The sequence below is a fragment of the Ornithorhynchus anatinus genome, chromosome 15 (assembly GCF_004115215.2).
Source record: "Ornithorhynchus anatinus isolate Pmale09 chromosome 15, mOrnAna1.pri.v4, whole genome shotgun sequence".
Taxonomy (NCBI): Eukaryota; Metazoa; Chordata; class Mammalia; order Monotremata; family Ornithorhynchidae; genus Ornithorhynchus; species Ornithorhynchus anatinus.
The window spans coordinates 16840711-16859916 of record NC_041742.1 but is presented as its reverse complement, the minus strand read 5'-3'; the positions used below and the strand labels follow the sequence as shown (position 1 = coordinate 16859916).

The following is a 19206-nucleotide window of genomic DNA, read 5'->3' as shown; positions in this document are numbered from 1 at the left end:
ACAGTCTAAATAATGGCCTTTCTGTTTGAGGAAACCTTCAGTGGCCTTGTCAGATGATGGATAAGCTTCTGGTGCCAGTTCGGCAGAAAATAATCAACCCTATTCTTTCGGGAATAAATAACCCAGCCGCCCAGATCTGTTCGTGGGTGGTCTGAAAATTGAGTGTGACACCTGCAGGATGAAAAAAAAAAATCACGAGGGTCTTTTCCTTATTGATTCCAACAACGCTTAGAAAGAATGATGAGTACAACAGTCACATAATTTCACAGCTCGGTTCTACCGAAAACCAAATGCGACACAGGTCGCTTGAGACCACTGTCATTTTGGCCGGCAAAGGCTTCCCTCTACTATGCTAGCTGCGAATTTTGATTTTTTCATATGAGAATCTCGAGCGCAGCCATGGCTGATTTAGAGACCCCTGGCATTATCCCTCAAACGAATGCGATCTCGTGAATGGGCATTGATTTTTCACTGTAATGAATAGGAAAAAAAGTGCCTCTCGGTTCACATGAGTTGGAATTGCTTACCTGCGCCTTGTTTGATGACAGGAGCCGACGGAGGAGGAGGCTTCTTAGGTCTCTGAAAAATTAAACAAAGGTACCAAACATCAGACACTGGGCCGACCAATAGAGACTTTCACGTGGAGCAGAGACACTTTTCCAGCTATGGTGTGGACAGTATTTTGAGATGGTACAAAATCAAATGTCTGTCAACAAATGTAATACTGTCTGCCCCAGCGAAGCTGAGCAGAAAAGCAGCATGGCCTAGTGGAAAGAACATGGGCCTGGAAGTCAGAATTCCTGGGCTCCTATCTCAGCTCTATAAATCTATCAATCATATTTACTGAGCACTCACTGTATGCTGAGCGCTGTACTAAATGCTTGGGAGAGGACAATATAACACAGTCTGTACACAATCCCTTCAGTCCTTCATTCATTCAATAGTATTTATTGGGCATTTTGTGTGGTCCGGGAATGGTGCTTTGCCCACAATAAGGGGGATACAGACAATAATATAAATTTTAAAATTATGAATATGTTCCTAAGTGCTGAGGAAGGGGTGAGTAAAGGGTGCAATTACAAGTTCTGCCCCTGGCCTGCTGTGTGGCTCTGGGCAGGGGCACTTCAACTTCTCTGTGGCTCAGTTTTCTCATCTGAAAAATGCCAATTAAATATCTGTTCTTTCTTCTATTTAGACTGTGAGCCCTCTGTAGGACAGGAATTATCTATGACCTGATTATTGATTATCTTGAGTCTATCCCAGGGCTTAGTGCCATTAGAAGGAAAAAGGAGCAGCGATATCAGTCACTGCACAGGCCCTAGAATTGCTTTGCCCTCTGGCCTACTCTGAGGATTGCTAGAAAGGGAGACTTGACCAAAAGATACAATGATAACGAAAGCAAAAAGAAAATTCCCCTAGGCCACCTCCTCCATCAGGAAAAATAGTAGGAAAACGCTGGAGGAAAACCACTTTAATGGCAAAATTGATGCTGAGAGAAAGCATGGAGAGGGTGGAGTTTTTTTCCTCCACTATTGTTCCTGGAGGGATCTCCGCGCCTTCCAGCTTCACGCTGTGTACTTCATTTCCTTCTGGCCAAGGAAACCCCAGAGGGTCCATAAGGAGTTTTTCTAGCCAAGGCCACCGGAACAACCCAAGCCACAGATGAGGCTGATATGGCTTGGAGCCATTTTCCATGAGTTAAGAACCACCACTGAGCCAACAAGCTCCTCTACGGATGTGGGCTGTCGAGCCATCACCTAGACGGTTGATGAACAGGGAAGCAGTGTGGCCCAGTGGAAAGAGCCTGGGCGTCAGAGGACTGGGGTTCCAATCCCAGCTGTCACTTGGCTGCTGTGTGACTTTGGGCAAGTCACTTCACTTTTCTGGGTTTCAGTTACCTCAACTGTAAAATAAGGATTAAATCCTACTCTCTCTTCTACTTGGGCTGTGAGTCCCATTTGGGACAGGGACTGAGTCCAACCTGATTATCTTGTACCTACCCATGTGCTTAGAGAAGCAGCGTGGCTCAGTGGTAAGAGCCCGGGCTTGGGAGTCAGAGGTCATGAGTTCGAATCCCGGCTCCACCGCTTGCCAGCTGTGTGACTCTGGGCAAGTCACTTAACTTCTCTGTGCCTCAGTTACCTCATCTGTAAAATGGGGATTAAAACTGTGAGCCCCAGGTGGGACAACCTGATCACCTTGTATCCCCCCCAGCGCTTAGAACAGTGCTTTGCACATAGTAAGCGCTTAACAAATACCACCATTATTATTATTAAAATGAAATAAAACAAATGATGGTATTTGTTAAGTGCTTACTATATGCCAAGCCCTGTTCTGAGCCCTGGGGGAGATGAAGGTAATCAGATTGTCCCACATGGATCTCACAGTCTTCATCCCATTTTACAGATGAGGTAACTGAGGCACAGAGAAGCTAAGTGACTTTGCCCAAAGTCACACAGCTGACAAGTGGCAGAGCCAGGATTAGAACCCCCGACCTCTGATTCCCAAGCCCGTGCTCTTTGCACTGAACCACGCATTTAGTAGAGTGTTTGGTACATAGTAAGCACTTAATAAATGCCTCTCAAAAAGAAAGGCCTACAAATTAAAGTGCAGGGAACTGAGATTATCAAGGCTGGGGAAGGATATGTTATTAGTGGTCCCCAAGAATCCACAGGGCAACAGCCACCTGTTTTTAGGGTCCCCCGAGGATGGAAGAAGAGGAAACATGCTTCACTGCTGGGTAAAGAGTTGAGATCAGATATGCATTTATTTACATTATAGAGCAGGCCGTGAAGAGTCGTTTGGATAAGCCTTCAGGGAGAGTGCTTTAAAATTGATGGGATTCTTCTTGAATTTCTTTAGGATGGTTTGTGTTGGGGCCTGGCTGGAGATATTGCTGTGGACACTTGGCCAATCCCCGGATTTTCCAATGAGCAATCTGTTCATTCATTCATTCATTCAAGAGTATTTACTGAGCGCTTACTATGTGCAGAGCACTGTACTAAGCGCTTGGAATGTGCAAATCGGTAACAGATAGAGACAGTCCCTGCCCTTTGACGGGCTTACAGTCTAATCAGTGGCACAGTGCTTTGCTCCTAGTACCCACTTAATGAATACCACCATTTTTACTTAATCCCTTAGTTCCACCACCCACTTAGCATTTTTATGGTATTTGTTAAGTGCTTATTATGTGCTAGGCACTAGTGAGATGGGGTAGATACAAGTTATTCAAGTTGGACATAATCCATGTCCCACTTAGGGCTCAGAGTCTTCATCCCCATTTGACACGAGGTAAATGAGGCACAGAGAAGTGAAGTGACTTCCCCGTAGTCACTGAGCAGACAAGTGACAGAGCCGGCATTAGAACCCAGGTCCTTCTGACTCCCAGGACTGTGGTCTAGCCACTAAGTCATGTTGCTTCTTGGGTATTAGTATTCTACTGTTATTGTTATTGCAGCTCTGGGAGCAACAACGGTAATCAGTATTTATTGGCCACCTATTGAGTATGGGTACATGGTACACTAAAGTTAGACACAGTCTCTGTCCTAAAGAAACTAACCATCGAGCAAGGGAGGCTGACATTAAAATACGATTCAGGGAGGAATAGGTAGTGAGGAGATAAGGTAACAGCACAGAAAGCAATGTCCCAAGCCGGAGAGAATGCTTTGTACCCTCCAAATCTCCCTTTCCCTTCTCTGCAATCACTTAGAGAAGCAGTGTGGCTTAGTGCCAAGAGCATGGGCTTGGGAGTGAGAGGGCATGGGTTCTAATCCCCGCTCTGCCACTTGTCTGCTGAGTGACCTTGTGCAAGCCACTTAATTTCTCTGGGCCTCAATTACCTCATCTGGAAAATGGGAATTAAAACCGTGAGACCCACGTGGGACAAGCCGATTACTTTGTAACTACCCCAGTGCTTAGTACAGTGCTTGGCACATAGTAAGCACTTAACAACTACCATAAAGTATTATTAATTATTATTATTACTTAAGCAGCTGAGAAGCAGTGTGGCTTAGTGAATAGAGCCCAGGCCTGGGAGTCAGAAGGACCTGGGTTCTAATCCCAGCTTCGCTACATCTGCTGTGTGACCTTGGGCAAGTCACTTCATCTCTCTGGGCCTCAGTTACCTCATCTGTTAAATGGGGATGATAGGAGTGTGAGCCTCATATGGGACAGGGAGTGTGTCCAACCTGATTAACTTGTATCTACCCCAGGGTTTAGGACAGTTAAGCGCACATAAGTCTTAAGTATTACTATTATTATTTTTAAGCCAACCCTTCAGCCCCCCACCTTCTGGACCCCCACAAATTGAGAAGTCGCAAAGAACCCTTCCCCTTTGGTATCTTACCCCCCCCTTTGTCCGTAACACTTTAGACTGAGGCCAATAGCAACTCACTGTCTTAGACGTGTATATTAGTAATCGATCACTGGATTTACTGGAGTGCTGATTCTGTGCAGAACACTGAACTAAGTGCTTAAGAGAGTACAACAGATTTGGCTGATACATTCTCTGCTCACAAGGAGCTTACAGTCTAGAGATGGAGATACTACTAAATCCTAATAATTGAATGGCTGGCTCATAGAAACTGGGACCACAAGCCAAAACAAGCCCAAGCCTTGGGGCATCTAGCATATTTCTCACAGCAGCACCTACTCTTCTTACACAAGTTCCCTCAGAACCCGGAAATAATTTGGGGCTGCAACCAGGGGCTTGGAATCAAGAGTCATCTGGAACCACACCTTTCTCACCTACACTGGGCTAGAAAGACGCCGCCTCTGTTGATAATAATAATAATGCCAAGCACTGTTCTATGTGCTGGGTAGATACAAATTAATCAGGATGGACACAGTCCCTGTCACCCGTGGGGCTCACACTCTTAATCCCCATTTGACAGATGAGGGGACTGAGGCCCAGAGAAGTGAAGCAACTTAACCAAAGTCCCACAGCAGACATATGGCAGAGCCAGGACTAGAACCCAGGTCCAACTGACTCCCTGAACTGCACTCTATCCACTAGGCCATGTTGCCTTGAGACCCAGAGAGAGCAGGGGTTGGTCCCATGACAGGCCAGAGAACAATGATCACAGACTGTGGGACAGGAGCAGTGTTGCCTAGTGGAAAGACCACGGGAGCCTGGAGCCTTTGGAGCCAGAGGACCTGGCTTCTCATCCGGTTACAACTACATACTATTTGACCTTGGGCACGGCACCTAAATCCTCTTGGTCTCAGGTCCCTCATCTAAAAAATGGGGTTTCAATACCTGTTCTCCCTCCTGCTTAGACCGTGAGCCCCTTGTGGGACAGGGACTGTGCTCCACCTGCCTAATCTGTACGTGATGATATTCGTTAAATGATTACTATGTGCCGGGCACTATACTAAGCCCTGGGGGCATGGGGGAATACAAGCAAATTGGGTTGGACAGAATATTACCCCAGTGCTTAGAAAAGTGCTTCACACACAGGAAGTGCCTAATACAATAACAATAAAAATAATTAGAAAAAGTAATGAGAACACAGAGCACACAGAGTGGAAAGGGGGTAAAACCAAGTGTGCGAAATAGAGGGTGACTTCAGAGGAGTCTTCATTTGAAAGGAGGTGTTACTTTTGGAAATGGTGCCGCTCAAGTCTGGCGTGTCTGAGGAGCAAATCAGAGAGCAAGCCAGTGCCAGCTCGGCTTGCTTACGCTCGGCCTGACTGGCCTCTGGGCCTAATTTGCTGAGAGGAACTGGCCGGCCATCTGCTTTTTCCTGGCTCACTTCATTTTCTCCTGCCTGAGCCAAGTTCAATTCCATACAACAGAGAGGTTACGTGGCCTGGTAGAAAGAGCGAGGCGTGGGGGTCAGGAGACCCGGGTTCTAAGTTCAGGGCCTGGCACCTAGTAAGCGCTTAACAAATACCACGATTATTATTATGGATCCCGGACGTATCTCTTTTCATTCATTCATTTATTCAATCATATTGACTTAGCACTTACTGTGTGCAGAGCACTGAACTAAGCGATTGGAAGAGTACAATATAACAACAGACAGACACTTTCCCTGTCCACAACGAGTTTACCGTCTAGAGGGGTGGAGAGACATTAATATAAATAAATGAATCACAGGTATGTACATAAGGGCTGTGGGGCTGGGACGCGGGGGATGAATAAAGGGAGCAAGTCAAAGCGACCCAGAATAGAGTCGGGGAAGAGGAAAGAAAGGTTTACTCAGGGAAGGCCTCTGGGAGTAGATGTGCCTTCAATACGGCTTTGAAGGTGGAAAGAGATACTGTCTGTCACATATGAGGAGGGAGGGCATTGCGGGATAGAGGCAGGACGGGGGCGAGAGGTTGGCGGTGAGACAGAGATGGAAGTACAGTGAGAAGCTTAACTTTAGAGGAGCAAAGTGAGTGGGCTGGGTTATAGTACGTGAGTTGCAAGGTGAGGTAGGAGGGGACAGGCCTCTGCCTGCTTTAAGATACTGAACTGTTCGTTCAACCTTTCTGGGCCTCAGTTTCCTCCCCTGTAAAAAGGGGATAAAATACTTGCTCTTCCCTCTTGGACTGTGAGCCCTGTGTGGGACAGGGACTGTGCCGGATATGTTTCCATTGCATCGATCCCTGCGCTTACCACAGTGCCTCGTGCCCAAGTGTTAAGTAAATTCCATCATTATTACTGAAGTTCTGACTGTCATAATATGGATGCCATGTCTTCACGCTTCAGGACATAGCCCTTTAAAAAACAAATCTCCACAAGTAGAGTTTCCATGCACGTGACTTCTCGGAGCGGTTTAATGACAAAACTGAGATGGAAGGAATGGGGAACCAGATAGGAGCATCAACGGAAAACACACTGAAGGAAAAAAGCAACCATGGCAGAGGCATGGGTCAAGAGGAAGAACTAAAGAACACATGATATTAAAAGATGCAAATCTCCCTCACATTATTCAAAAGAAACAGTCACTGTTATAGCCACTGGTTTTACTGCCTCCTGGATTACAAGTTCTTTGCAGGCTGGGATGGTGCCTGCGAACTGTAGTTTCAAGTTCTTAATAATAATAATAATAATACTAATGATGGCATTTGCTAAGCACTTACTATGTGCTGAGCATTGTTCTAAGTGCTGGGTTAGATACAAGATAATCAGGTTGTCCCATGTGGGACTCACCACGGAGAGAAGCAGCGGGGGCCTAGCGGGAACCAGAGAGCCTGGGTTCTAAATCCTGGCTCCGCCGCTTGTCTGCTGTGTGACACTTTCCTGCTCAGTGCCTCAGTTCCTCATCTGTAAAGTGGGGATTAAGATTGTGAGCCCCATGTGGGATATGGACTGTGTCCCAACGTGCTTACCTTGTATCTACCCCAGAATTTAGTACAATGCCTGGCACATAGTAAGCGCTTAACAAATACCATTAAAAAGAAATACGAGATCCCTGAGGGCAGCAACCATGTCTCCTAAATAAATACTACTTGATGGACCCTAATGAAGTTCTCCCATTTCTACTGCTCCATGTCTTCTTTTCAGGGCAGAAGTGGATGGAGTAAGATGCAGTATCATCAATGACTCTCTCTGAGGCTAGTAACAGAGGAGTAGATAGAGCATGGGCCTGGGAGTCAGAAGGTCATAGGTTTGAATCTCAGCTCTGCCATTTGTAGGCTGTGTGGCCTTGGGCAAGCCACTTCACTTTTCTGTGTCTCAGTTACCTCCTCTGTAAAATGCGGATGAAGACTGTGAGCCCTGTGTGGGACAGGGACTGTGTCCAACCCAATTTGTTTGTATCCACCCCAGCGCTTAGTACAGTACCTGGCACATAAAAAGTGCTTAGCAAATACCATAATTATTATTATTAGTGGTCAAAGACTGAATGGCTCTCATGAGTACCCTAAGAGTTTTTCTCATGAAGTATCAAAAATATCCTCAGGATCTTGGGAGACTGACAACACTTGATTTGATGTGTTTGGTCTTCTTAAAAGAAAAATAGAGTAATTCTATTTTCGAACCCTAATCCTCCCTCCCGTCACCACTGCCACTCCAAATGCAGAGTGAACGGTAAATGAACAGGAGATTTTTATGACAGAGAAACATTCATGAGGCAGCAGTAAGAGAAATAACTTCTGTTTGTGCATTACAGGTCCTCAGCAAATATTAAATACTCTCCCCTGGAAATCAGCTGCCTGGAAGACCAAGACATATTTCCAGGTTTCAAGGGCAGCAAAGCGCAGGCCTTCAGTGGAGAACATAAATTCCAAGGATTTCTTTCCCCAAAGGCAATTTTTGAGGGATCAAGTAAAGCCGTTTGATCTCTTCTCTGCAGGTAGGAGCAGTCTCTGCAGAGAAATCCTATCAGGTCTCCTTGTACATGGGGGTTGTGTGCCTGTAGAACCTCCCTGTATAAAATAACTGCTCTGTCTAACTCAAACTGGGTTGGATGCAGCAGGCAAGCCTGAACCCTACACCTTGGGACACCTGGGTGTGCGATATCCTGGCAGACATGAGGTGTTGGGAGGGGATCTCTGAGTGGACATCAGCGTTCTAGACAAATCGTACAGTGAGAACACATACTGTGCCAGAACTAAGGGCATCTGGAGATGTCTGAACCTTTGCCTTTCTAGCTCATGTTAGCATTTGGAGGGAATTCGGGAAAGTGAAGGGCAACTTTAAGGTCTCTGGGCCCCTGAGAAGTAGGACGGGAGGGACAGAGAGGGAGGGAGGAAAGGGGGGAGAGAGAGAGAGAGAGATAAAACAAAAACAAAAAATGGAAACCTAAAGGCATGAGAAGTCGGACTCTTGGGAATCTGAGGGAACAGGTTAAGAAAAAGGGAAAGCCCAAAAAGGACGCAGGGCAAGGAGAGGGCTGGCCAAAGGCAGGAAGGAAGTCAAATGAAGCCATTATTGACATCACACGCAGCAATTATGTCCTCAAATCCAAGTGGTAAAATCTGTGCCTCCCGCCAGCAAATCTGTCAGCCTAAGTGTACTGTGTTGAGACTGCCTCAGAAAAACACCCATTGTCAGGACATTAGGCAAGAAACCTATGCTGGAATATAACCCCATTCAGAGCATTTCTGTCTACTGTCTTCCCCATTCAACTAACTGTAGGCAGCTTGAAGGCAAAGATGAAGCTCTTTTTACTTCAAGTTCCCCTAGGGCTTAGAAAAGAGGTCTGCACAAACTCAATAAATACCATTAACAATAGCAAGGAGGAAGAAAAACCATTCCGTTTTACTCTCCAAAAGATTCAAGATATTTATTGAGAGTTTACTATGTGCAGCGCATTGTACTGATTGGGAGAGTACGATACAAAAGAACTGGTAGAAACCTTCCCTGCCCACGATGAGCTTTATTACGCTGTATTTCTACTTTAACCATCATGGTCATTGTTTTCTTTAATTTAGTTCCTTAAAATGATGGGGGGGAAAACGTTAGTGTGATGAGTTAGGAGGTTTTCTCATTATTTTCTAATAATCTTGTTGAGCATCTGAAAAGATGAGTCAGTCCCAAAAGGCTTAGTCCTGATCACTTCAGATAACTGGGTTCCTTAAATGTCAGTTCTTATCTCCCTTGGGGATTATCTCCTAGGCCATTCAGATTCTAGAAGGCAAAGGTTTACAGTTACTTTTGGAAGGTTGACATACGGTTAGAATTTTCATTTCCCAGATTTCTGGTTACTTGCACGGAGAATTAAGGAATGGACGCATCCTTTGGGCTATAAAATCTTTTGGTGGAAACCGAGCAAAGGGCGTTCTGAAATTTTATCCTCCAACATCTTGGCACAGAGCAGATACTTAATAAACACTACCAATTGATTGACTTCTGCTTCTTCATTTCTAACCAGGAACCCAGGTTTCTTGCTCATCTGGAAATGACTTTTAGCTGCATTTTAAAAAGTCCCAGAGTTTTTTTATCTGGTCCAGAATGTTACTGTACTTTTCTGCAAGAGTTTCAGTTCTTCAAGAATTATGCCATCACAGTGAACCCCTGGCTTTATCGAACTGTAGAACATTTAATCTCTTGCCTCTGGCCAGCCCCTTTTACTGTTAGTGCCAGAAACAGACTGTCACTGAATCTTGGCTTCCACCACTGACAAATGAAATTACCCCCTTCTTTGCCAAAGATTATGTCCTTCTGAGTCTCCCTGTTTATTATTCCTCTATAAGAAGTCAAAAAAATTCCCTTTCTTTGTGCATGTCTTCGCACTTGCAGACATGCCTGCATAGACATACTCTCAGTCAGACTTACAAAAATGCTCATACATGTAGAACGCTCATACATGCACTCACACCCACCCACCAGCCTGGGGGCCACAGAAGGTGGAATCCGGGGGGAGGGGAGAGCTCAGAAAAAGCCAGCTAAGGTAAGGGGAGGAGGGAGTGTGGCTATTTATTTTGATGGTATTGATGCCTGACTACTTGTTTTGTTTTGCTGACTGTCTCCCCCTTTTAGACTGTGAGCCCATTGTTGGGCAAGGACAGTCTCTATCTGTAGCCAAATCGTACATTCCAAGCACTTAGTACAATGCTCCGCACACAGTAAGCACTCAATAACTACAAATGAATGAATGAAAAGTGAAGCAGCATGGCCCAGCTAGTGCATAGGCTCAGGAGTCAGAAGGACCTGGGTTCTAATTCTGGCTCTGCCACTTGTCTACTGGTATTTGTTAAGTGCTTACTATGTGGCAGGCACTGTACTACAATAAATACAACTGATTGATTTCCCCTACAAGCTCTTGCCTTGGACGCATTTCCAACTGGATGACCCATGAGTAAAGCTGACCTCGCCTTCCCCATAAAACCGACTCCAACTTCCCTTTAAAATTGCCTCCTTCTCCTAACTTTTCCGGGCCAGCCCCCTCTCAGATTTCAAATGTCTTTTGTTTCCTCGCTCTCATCTCTCCCACAGCGAACCTGACTTGAATGGGAACATTCTAGAACGCGGGCTGATGGAGCGCTTACCGTGTGCAGAGCATTGTACTAAGCCCTTGGGAGGGGATGAAACAACTGAAAGAGCCGACAAGCTCCCTGCCCATAAGCAATTGTTGTGTTGTACTCTCCCAAGTGCTTAGTACTTTCATTCAATTGTATTTATTGAGCGTTTACTGTGCGCAGTGCACTGTACTAAGTGCTCGGGAGAGTACAACAATAAGCCGACACATTCCCTGCCAAAGAGGAGCTTCCAGTCTAGAGGGGGAGACTGACATTAATATAAATAAATGCGTCACAGATATGTGCCTAAGTGCTGAGGGGGTGATGAATAAAGGGAGCAAGTCAGGGTGATGGAGAAGGGAGAGGGAGAAAAGGAGAGGAGGGCTTAGTCAGGGAAGGCCTCTTGGAGGAGATGGACTTTGATTAAGGCTTTGAAGGCCGGGGGTGGCGGGTAACTGTCTGTCAGGTATGAGGAGGAAGGGTGTTCCAAGTCACAGGCAGGACATGGGCAAAGTAGATGTGATTGAAGTACAGTGGGAAGTTAGTACAGTGCCCTGCACACAGTAAGTGTTCTTTAAATAAAACTGGCAGACAGGGAAGCTACAAGAAATGGGGGGCCAATTGCTCACCCCCCCGATCCCTGGCAAGGAGGGGAAGTAGAGCTGCCTAGAACAATGGACCTTTCAGAGGAGAAGCAGCATGGCTTAGTGGAAAGAGCCAGGGCTTGGCAGTCAGAACTTGGGTTCTCATCCCAGCTTCGCCACTTGTCTGCTGTGTGATCTTGGGCACGCCACTTAACTTCTCTGTGCCTCAGTTATCTCATCTGTAAAATGGGGACTAAGATTGTGAGCCCCATGTGGGACAACCTGATTACCTTGTATCTACCCCAGGGCTTACAATAGTGCTTGGCACATAGTAAGTGCTTAACAAATACCATAATTATTATTATTATTACGGCTACTGGCAAGCAGAGTGTCCACGGGCCCAGTGGATCAGACATCACCGACATGGTCAGCGGGTATCTTCTGCCAGGAGGATCAGGATGGGCTTCGCAAGGAAAGGATTTCCAGCATCTTCCCAATTCTAACTCTCAACAGGATGGGAGAACACGAAAAGCAGATACTTACGTTCCCTTCCTTCTCAAAGTCCGAGGGCAGGAGCTTGACAAAGTTGTCTGGAAACACTCCTCGCCTGCCGTTCAGCTCCCCTTCCCACCAGCCTACATCGATGCAGTCCTGCGATACACGGAGGGAGGAAGAGGGTCAGAGTCGGGAATCTCACTCGCGTCGGCCACTATAAGAATAACAATAATTGTGCTGTTTGTTAAGCGCTTTCTATGTGCCATACACTCTTAAGCGCTGGGGTGGATACAAGCAAATTGGGTTGGACACAGTACCTGTCCTACGTGGGGCTCACGGTCTTAATCCCCATTTTACAGATGTGGTAACTAAGGCTCAGAGAAGTAAAATGATTTGCCCAAGGTCACACAGGAGACATGTTGCAGAGCTGTGATTAGAACCTATGACCTTTCGACTCCCAGACTCATGCTCTATCCACTACACATCATGCTCCATCTCTGACTCGCTCTACAGAAAGTATCTCTGGAGTGGTTTCTTCCCCACAGCAGGACGTCAGGATTGTCAACTCATCCGAATGATCTTCACAAAGAAGATGAATAAAAATCACCAGTGTGGCCCAGTGAATATAGCATGGACCTGGAAGTCCGAAGGACCTGGGTCCTAATCGTAGCTCCGTCACTATCTGTTGTGTGACTCTGGGCAAGTCACTTCTCTTCTCAGTTACCTCATCTGTAAAATGGGGATTAAGACTATGGACGCAGTCCATGTCTCACATCTGATTGGCTTGAATCTTAATCTGGTACATAGTAAGCACTTAACAAATACCATTTTAAAAATAAAATTACTGACTTTCAAATTTTTTAAATGATAGATCAAAAGCTGTGGAAAGGAGGCATTGTGGAGTTCCCGTGTGTTCCTATGGGAGAAACTGACCCAAGTCACGACAAACTCTTTGTAAAAATTCTTCTACGGGTTGGCAACCCTGACCCAATCCCGTCATGCCCCAGTCCTGTCAGTCTTCTTTCCCGGGGCTTGAGCTGTTGACCCACGTCGTGAAGGCAGCGAATGATTAAGGCCCGTGGGTCTCATGGATGCTTAGAGAAGAATTTCCACAATGACGGAATACTTACCTGTCACAATTCCCAAGAAAAGAATGCGACCTCTTAGACATAAAGGCAAAAGAAGCCAAATAGGCCATGTGGTCACCACATAAAGCAGCTGGGGTCAGGGAGTGACAAGGCGGACCAAACCAACTCTTCCACTTCAGAACTTCCATTCTACAGGGTAACGTGGCCAGAATGTGTTCGCCGGCGCGAACCATCGGGCCACTTCGCATTAGTTTGGGTCAGCAAACTGTCCAAAAACCATGGGACCTAATCCAGTTTGTAGGCCCCTGACCCTGAAAGACCCATGGAGTCCAGTCTGATGTCCAAGGCCGGGCGGGACTGTCCATGGGCCTACTGGACCAGCACTGCCAAGAGCATGCAAGGGACCGGGCGGTACGCAAGACTCTTTCACAAGCCGAGGTCGGGGCCCACAGCTCATCCTAGGGGACTAAAACCAAACCTGTGGCCAGCATCAGAATCCACTCCCCACTCACTCAATGTTATTCACTGACCGCTTACTGTGGCCGAGTATGAGAAGCAGCACTTCCTTAGTGGATAAAGCACAGGCCTGGGAGTCAAAAGGATCTGGGTTCTAATCCTGGCTCTGCCACTAGTTTGCTGTGTGGTCTTGGGCACATCACATCACTTTTCCAGGCCTTGGTTACCCCTGTCTGTAAAATAGGGATGAAGACTGAGAGACCCATGTGGGTCAGGGATGGTGTTCAACCTGATTAGCCTGTATCCACCCCAGTACTTACTGCAGCAATAAGGGCTTAACAAATAACCATTATTATTATTATTACTGAGTGTGAAATAATGTACTATTCAATTGGGAGAGACTAATACAACAGATTTGGTAGACACATTCCCTGCCCACTATGAGCTTATTGTCTACAGAAAGTCAACGATCCAGTCGGGAAGGGCCACCCCGGCTGACTGAAACCATCATCATCCAGGCTCGGAAAGGCTAGGAAATCTCCCTAGCCAAGTGGCCACAAAAAAATGGCTTTACTGGGGTGTGTGCTGTGACCCACTGGGATGCAAACACGTACACTAAGAATAATCAAATCAATCCTTCTGCGATCTTTAAATTCCCTACTCAAGAATATAAGGACCACTGTGAGAACATAATCAAATCCTAACAAATGTAAATGTCCCCATCATAATTAAACTGTGGGGAGAGAACACACTCAGCACTTTTTTTTCATTTTTAGGCATAAATTTGTACTCCACTTTTTAAAATAAAAGAATTCTACTGTTTTGGCAGGTTTTAAAGTAGGACAGGGAAAGGCTAAACATGGGACAAAATGTGAGAACAAAATGACTAACAGTTCAGGAAAGTGCAGGAAAATGCTGGAATCTCACGATATACATTGGAAAAGCAACTTCCCGGGTGACTTTGGACAGTGGAGAACCCCAAACTTGGAGCTGACAAGGCACGAAAGGAAGGAGAGGGAGCAAAGGGTGAGATATCTAAATAAAGTTGGCAGAGCAAAACCATCAGATGCATTTTCCCAGTCATTCTGGGCACTGGGAGGCCCCTAAAAATGCCCTTTTTGATGCTGAATCAAAAAAAGCGAAAAGAACAATGAAACCACCTTTTACCCAACCAGGCAATGGTCTTTAAGTACGCAAGGAAGGCAGGAACATGAAAACCATCACAATTGCCATGGTTGATTTTCAGCCAGAAAAGTGAAATGTGTTGCTAGAAGCACAGAGAGAAAAAATCACCTTGGTTCTTTCAGTGAAGACCTTATCTGATGGACCAAATCTTTGGAAAGAAGAAAATGAGAAGGGAGGGGTCCCCGAGGCAGACAAATCTAGCCGATTCAACTTGGAAGGGATAGAATGCCCGAGGGAACCAGTGCGAGATCGACAATCAACCGATAATCAATCAACAGTATTTACTGAATGCTTACTGTGTGCAGAGCACTGTACTAAGCGCTTGGGAGAGTACAATGCAACTCAGTTGGAAGACATGCTCCCTGCCCACAGTGAGATTATAGTCTAGAGGGGGAAACAGAAAAATTCAGTGAAAGCAATTAGTACCTTCCCAAGCACTTGGTACACTGATCTGCACACAGTTAAGCACTTAATAATACGACAATGAATGAATGCTCTGCACAAAGTGCTCAATAAATGCGACTGAATAAATGAACAAATATATAAATTACAATACGCATAAAAGTGAGGTGGGGCGGAGGTTGGCGTGAACACAATTGCCCAAGGGGTGTCCAAGTGCCAAAAAGGACACCAGTTTTTTCTGATCCAGTTTCTAAAGGCCTAGAAGGTTTATACCCAGGACCTCTCTCAGGAGGAAAGCAAACTGCCACGCACCCTTTGTTGCCAGCCCAACAGACTATCTAGGTAGAGAAAGACTGACTTGCCCCTCTCCGACTTGACCCTTTCCAAATCCACTTTCCTTCCCATCTTGAAAATAATAACAACAATTATGGTATTTGCTAAGCACTATGTTCCAGACACTGTACTGAACGCTTGGTGGATACAAGCAAATCGGGTAGCACACAGTCCCTGTCATTTATTCATTCAATCAGATTTATTGAGCGCTTACTATATGCAGAGCGCTTGGAAAGTACAATTCAGCAATAGAGACAGTCTTTGCCCACAACGGACTCACAGTCTAGAAGGAGGGAGATGGACATCAAAACAAGTAAATGGGCATCAGTAGCATCAAGCTAAACAGAATTATAGATATATACAAATCATTAATATAAATAAAGAGAATTATAAATATGCACATATATATACAAGTTCGGTGGGGTGTGGAGGGGGAAGAGAGCACTTGAGCCTCACAGTATCAATCCCCATTTTCCAGGTGAGGGAACTAAAGCACGGAGAAATGAAGTGATTTGCCCAAGGTCACACAGCAAGTAAGTGGCGGAGTCCTCTGACTTCCAGGCCCATGCTCTTTCCTCTAAGTCACACTGCTTCTCATAGGCCACACAGCTTGTCATTCATTGGTTCACTTAATCTTATCGAGCATTTATGTGCAGAGCACTGTACTAAGCGCTTGGGAGAGTACAATACAACAATAAACAGACACATTCTCTGCCCACAAGGAGCCAGGCTTGTCCATCAGTACTGATGGAGTCACAGTCTTAAGACACTTGGGTGGACCGGCAGCTAGCGACCGCAATTCTGACAGGTTGGGGCTGTAGACCAGTCATGTCAATAAGCCAGTCATTAAAGACTGCACAACCACTTGTCAATTAGCTGGTTAATGGGAAAGGAAAGCAGAGACTTTCTCTTGGAATGTCCCCCACAATCAAGACATAGAAGCCTGTCTGCTTATCATAAAAATCGATGGTATTTATTGAGCACTTATTGTGTGGAGAGCACTGTATTAAGCACTTGGGCTAATATAATAGACCACAGTTGGTAGACACGTTTCCTATCCTTCTCGTCTCCCTGTTTCAAAAGAAAACCCACCAACTGCCAGGTGGTTGTGGGGTGGGAAGTGAATCTTCACGGAACACATCGTCACAGCCAGTTTGAAAGGCAAAATAAAAAGCCTTATCATTTACTCTCTTTGAGGTAAAGTTTGACCTCCAGGTAGCTGGCAATGGAACTTTTAATTAAGAGCACACAAAAAAACAGTGTCGATGCTTTCTATATTGGGCAAAAAATGCATTACGTTAAAATGATGACTGCAGCAGCGATACTTCACCTCTTTAATGAATTTATTGGCTGCAAATGAAAACCATGCATCATATACGGTGAAACGAAAAAATAGGACAAACAAGAAGCCTTAAGGCATTCAGGTTATTCACGATGAATTCCGCAGTATTAACTGCCATATCTTCTAGTCTACTGGAAAGAGCCCAGATCTGAGTCAGGAGCCCTGGGTTCTAATCCCGGTCCACCAACTGCTTGCTGTGTGATCTTGGGCAAGTCATTTAACTTCTCTGTGCCATGGTTCTCCTGTTCTCCCTCCTACTTAGACTGTGAGCCCCATGCGGGATAGGGACTGTGTCCAATCTATATAATTGCACTCAGTGTTTGACACGTAGTAAGCGCTTAACAAATACCATTTCATAAAAAGCTATTCAGAGTGAATTCCACAAAAATACCTACTATATTGACTGTGTTAGAAGAACAACCTTCAGAGAACCAAAATTTGAGGGGAATGCACGATACCAACAAAACTGAAGTCCAAAGATTATCTTCCTCGACTATCTCTATCTTTCAGGACAGTGCTCTTGCCCAAATCGTACTCTTTCCTCTTTCCAAATTCAACTTCTAACTGTACCCTGCTCTTGACGCACCCGCCTCTGAAGCCCTCCCAACCCCCCACCCCTCACCTACTTGGTTCCTTGACTGGAAACCATTCCCCCTTCAAATCTGCCAAAACCTAGTTCTCCCCATCTTCCAAGTCCTCCTGAAATCCCACCTCCTCCAGGAAGCATTCTCCTATTACTTCGCAAAGGCCCTAGTCCCATTCCCCAGAGAGCCATTATTGGTAATTCATCCTCTCCCCCTCAGCATGCAAGTACTGATGTGTATTCAACTACAGATTCATATTCATCCCACCACTGTTCTATCCTTGCCCTTCCTCCTGGTCCCCGAGGGCAGGAAACATGTGATTCATTGCCCTTCCCTTATCCTCAGTGCCAACTACTAAGCTCGAGAGTCAGCGGGCACTCAATACACACTTCTGGTTGAACGCTTGCTGCGTCTCATTCAAATTAGAAAGCAAAGAATGATTTCAAGAAAATGGAATCAGTGGGGTCTAAACTGTCATTATAACGTGGAATGTAGGGTGCCAAATAAATCTCTGAGATCATATTGTACTATTTAAGCATTTAGTCATCTAGGCAGCCTTTCCTCCTTTCCCTCCATAAATCATTTCACTGTCTCCTCTACTAGAGTGCAAACTCAGGGAGGGAAAGGATTCTGTTTTACCTGTGGCACTACTCTCCCAAGTGTGCTCTGCACACAGTAGTGCTCACAAAATATGACTTGCGGATTGTCCAGAGGATAAAATCAGTAGAATTTTAATTCACTCCACACAATTCCCTTGACTACTTTTAACATTCACTGCTCATCGGTTGTTACTGTTAATTTCTTCATATTGGCACCTTCCAACCACTCCCAGATTGTGAGCCTGGGGTGGGTCCCATGATGTTTCATCCATTCATTCAACTGTATTTATTGAGTGCTTACTGTGTGCAAAGCACTGTACTAAGCACTTGGGAGAGTACAATATAACAATATACAAACACAGTCCCAAATCGGCTTACAGTCTAGAGGTGGGGGATAGGCATTAATATGAATAAGTAAATACGAGTATTTGATCTGTTTCATCTGTATCTACCGAAGAGCTCAGCATTCTGCCTGGCACATGGTAAGTGTTGAATAAATCTCTTAACTACAATAGGAGGTCTGCAAGATTTGGGGTAATGAGAGCAAAGTCCATTTTACTCCTGTGGTGAGGTAATTACAATTTCCTTTCTATTCCAAATTCCCAGGGTTACACCATAAGCTCTGGCTCCAGGATAATTAACGGCTCTGTGGACCCTCAGGTGGCTGAAGGGACAATATGTTGAGGTTTTTCTCTTTGGTGTTCTTGAGCTAACTATTCCTTTTCCAAGCGAAATTCCTTCCGCGCAGTTGCCGCAGAAATCGAGTGGCTCTGGTTTGGAAGGAACCTCGACTTTCAATTAATTACGATGGGAAGGGTGCCACCTCCCCGGTGATGATTTACACCTGGAACTTTAATGTTCTGTGGACAACTTGGCACGAGTAATCACAAGCTATTCGAATAGCAGCAGCGTGGCATAGTGGATAGAGCCCGGGGCCTGGGAGTCAGAAGATCATGGGTTCTAATCCTGGCTCCACCACTTCTCTTCTGCGTGACCCTGGGCAAGTGGGACAGAGACTGTCTTCAACCAGGTTATCTTAGCTCTACCCCAGTACTTGGCACATAGTAAGTGTTGACAAATACCATAATTATTATTAGTGCCTGCTTAGCACTGGCATAGCTATTCACACAGGAAAATGAGCCCTGCACAGATGAGTCTCTGGGTCTGGGTTTTTTTAATTCCTATACCTTCTGATCGCAGATTTGGGATAGTGGGGAGGTGGGTGGCAAGAACGCAGAAGGCGGA

The 19206-nt window shown here is 45.5% G+C and overlaps 1 protein-coding gene across 7 annotated transcripts in view; it reads right to left on the bottom strand.

The window, feature by feature from the left end:
- SH3KBP1 (SH3 domain containing kinase binding protein 1) overlaps positions 1–19206 on the bottom strand; it is a 184315-nt gene that overhangs the window by 26905 nt on the left and 138204 nt on the right. For all 7 annotated transcript variants that reach the window (XM_029079759.2, XM_039914149.1, XM_039914150.1 and 4 more), the window contains 2 exons: positions 12021–12128; positions 528–579 (listed from right to left, as the gene is read on the bottom strand). In XM_029079759.2, the coding sequence (XP_028935592.1) occupies positions 528–579; positions 12021–12128 (160 nt within the window). The remainder of the gene's footprint in view (positions 1–527; positions 580–12020; positions 12129–19206) is intronic.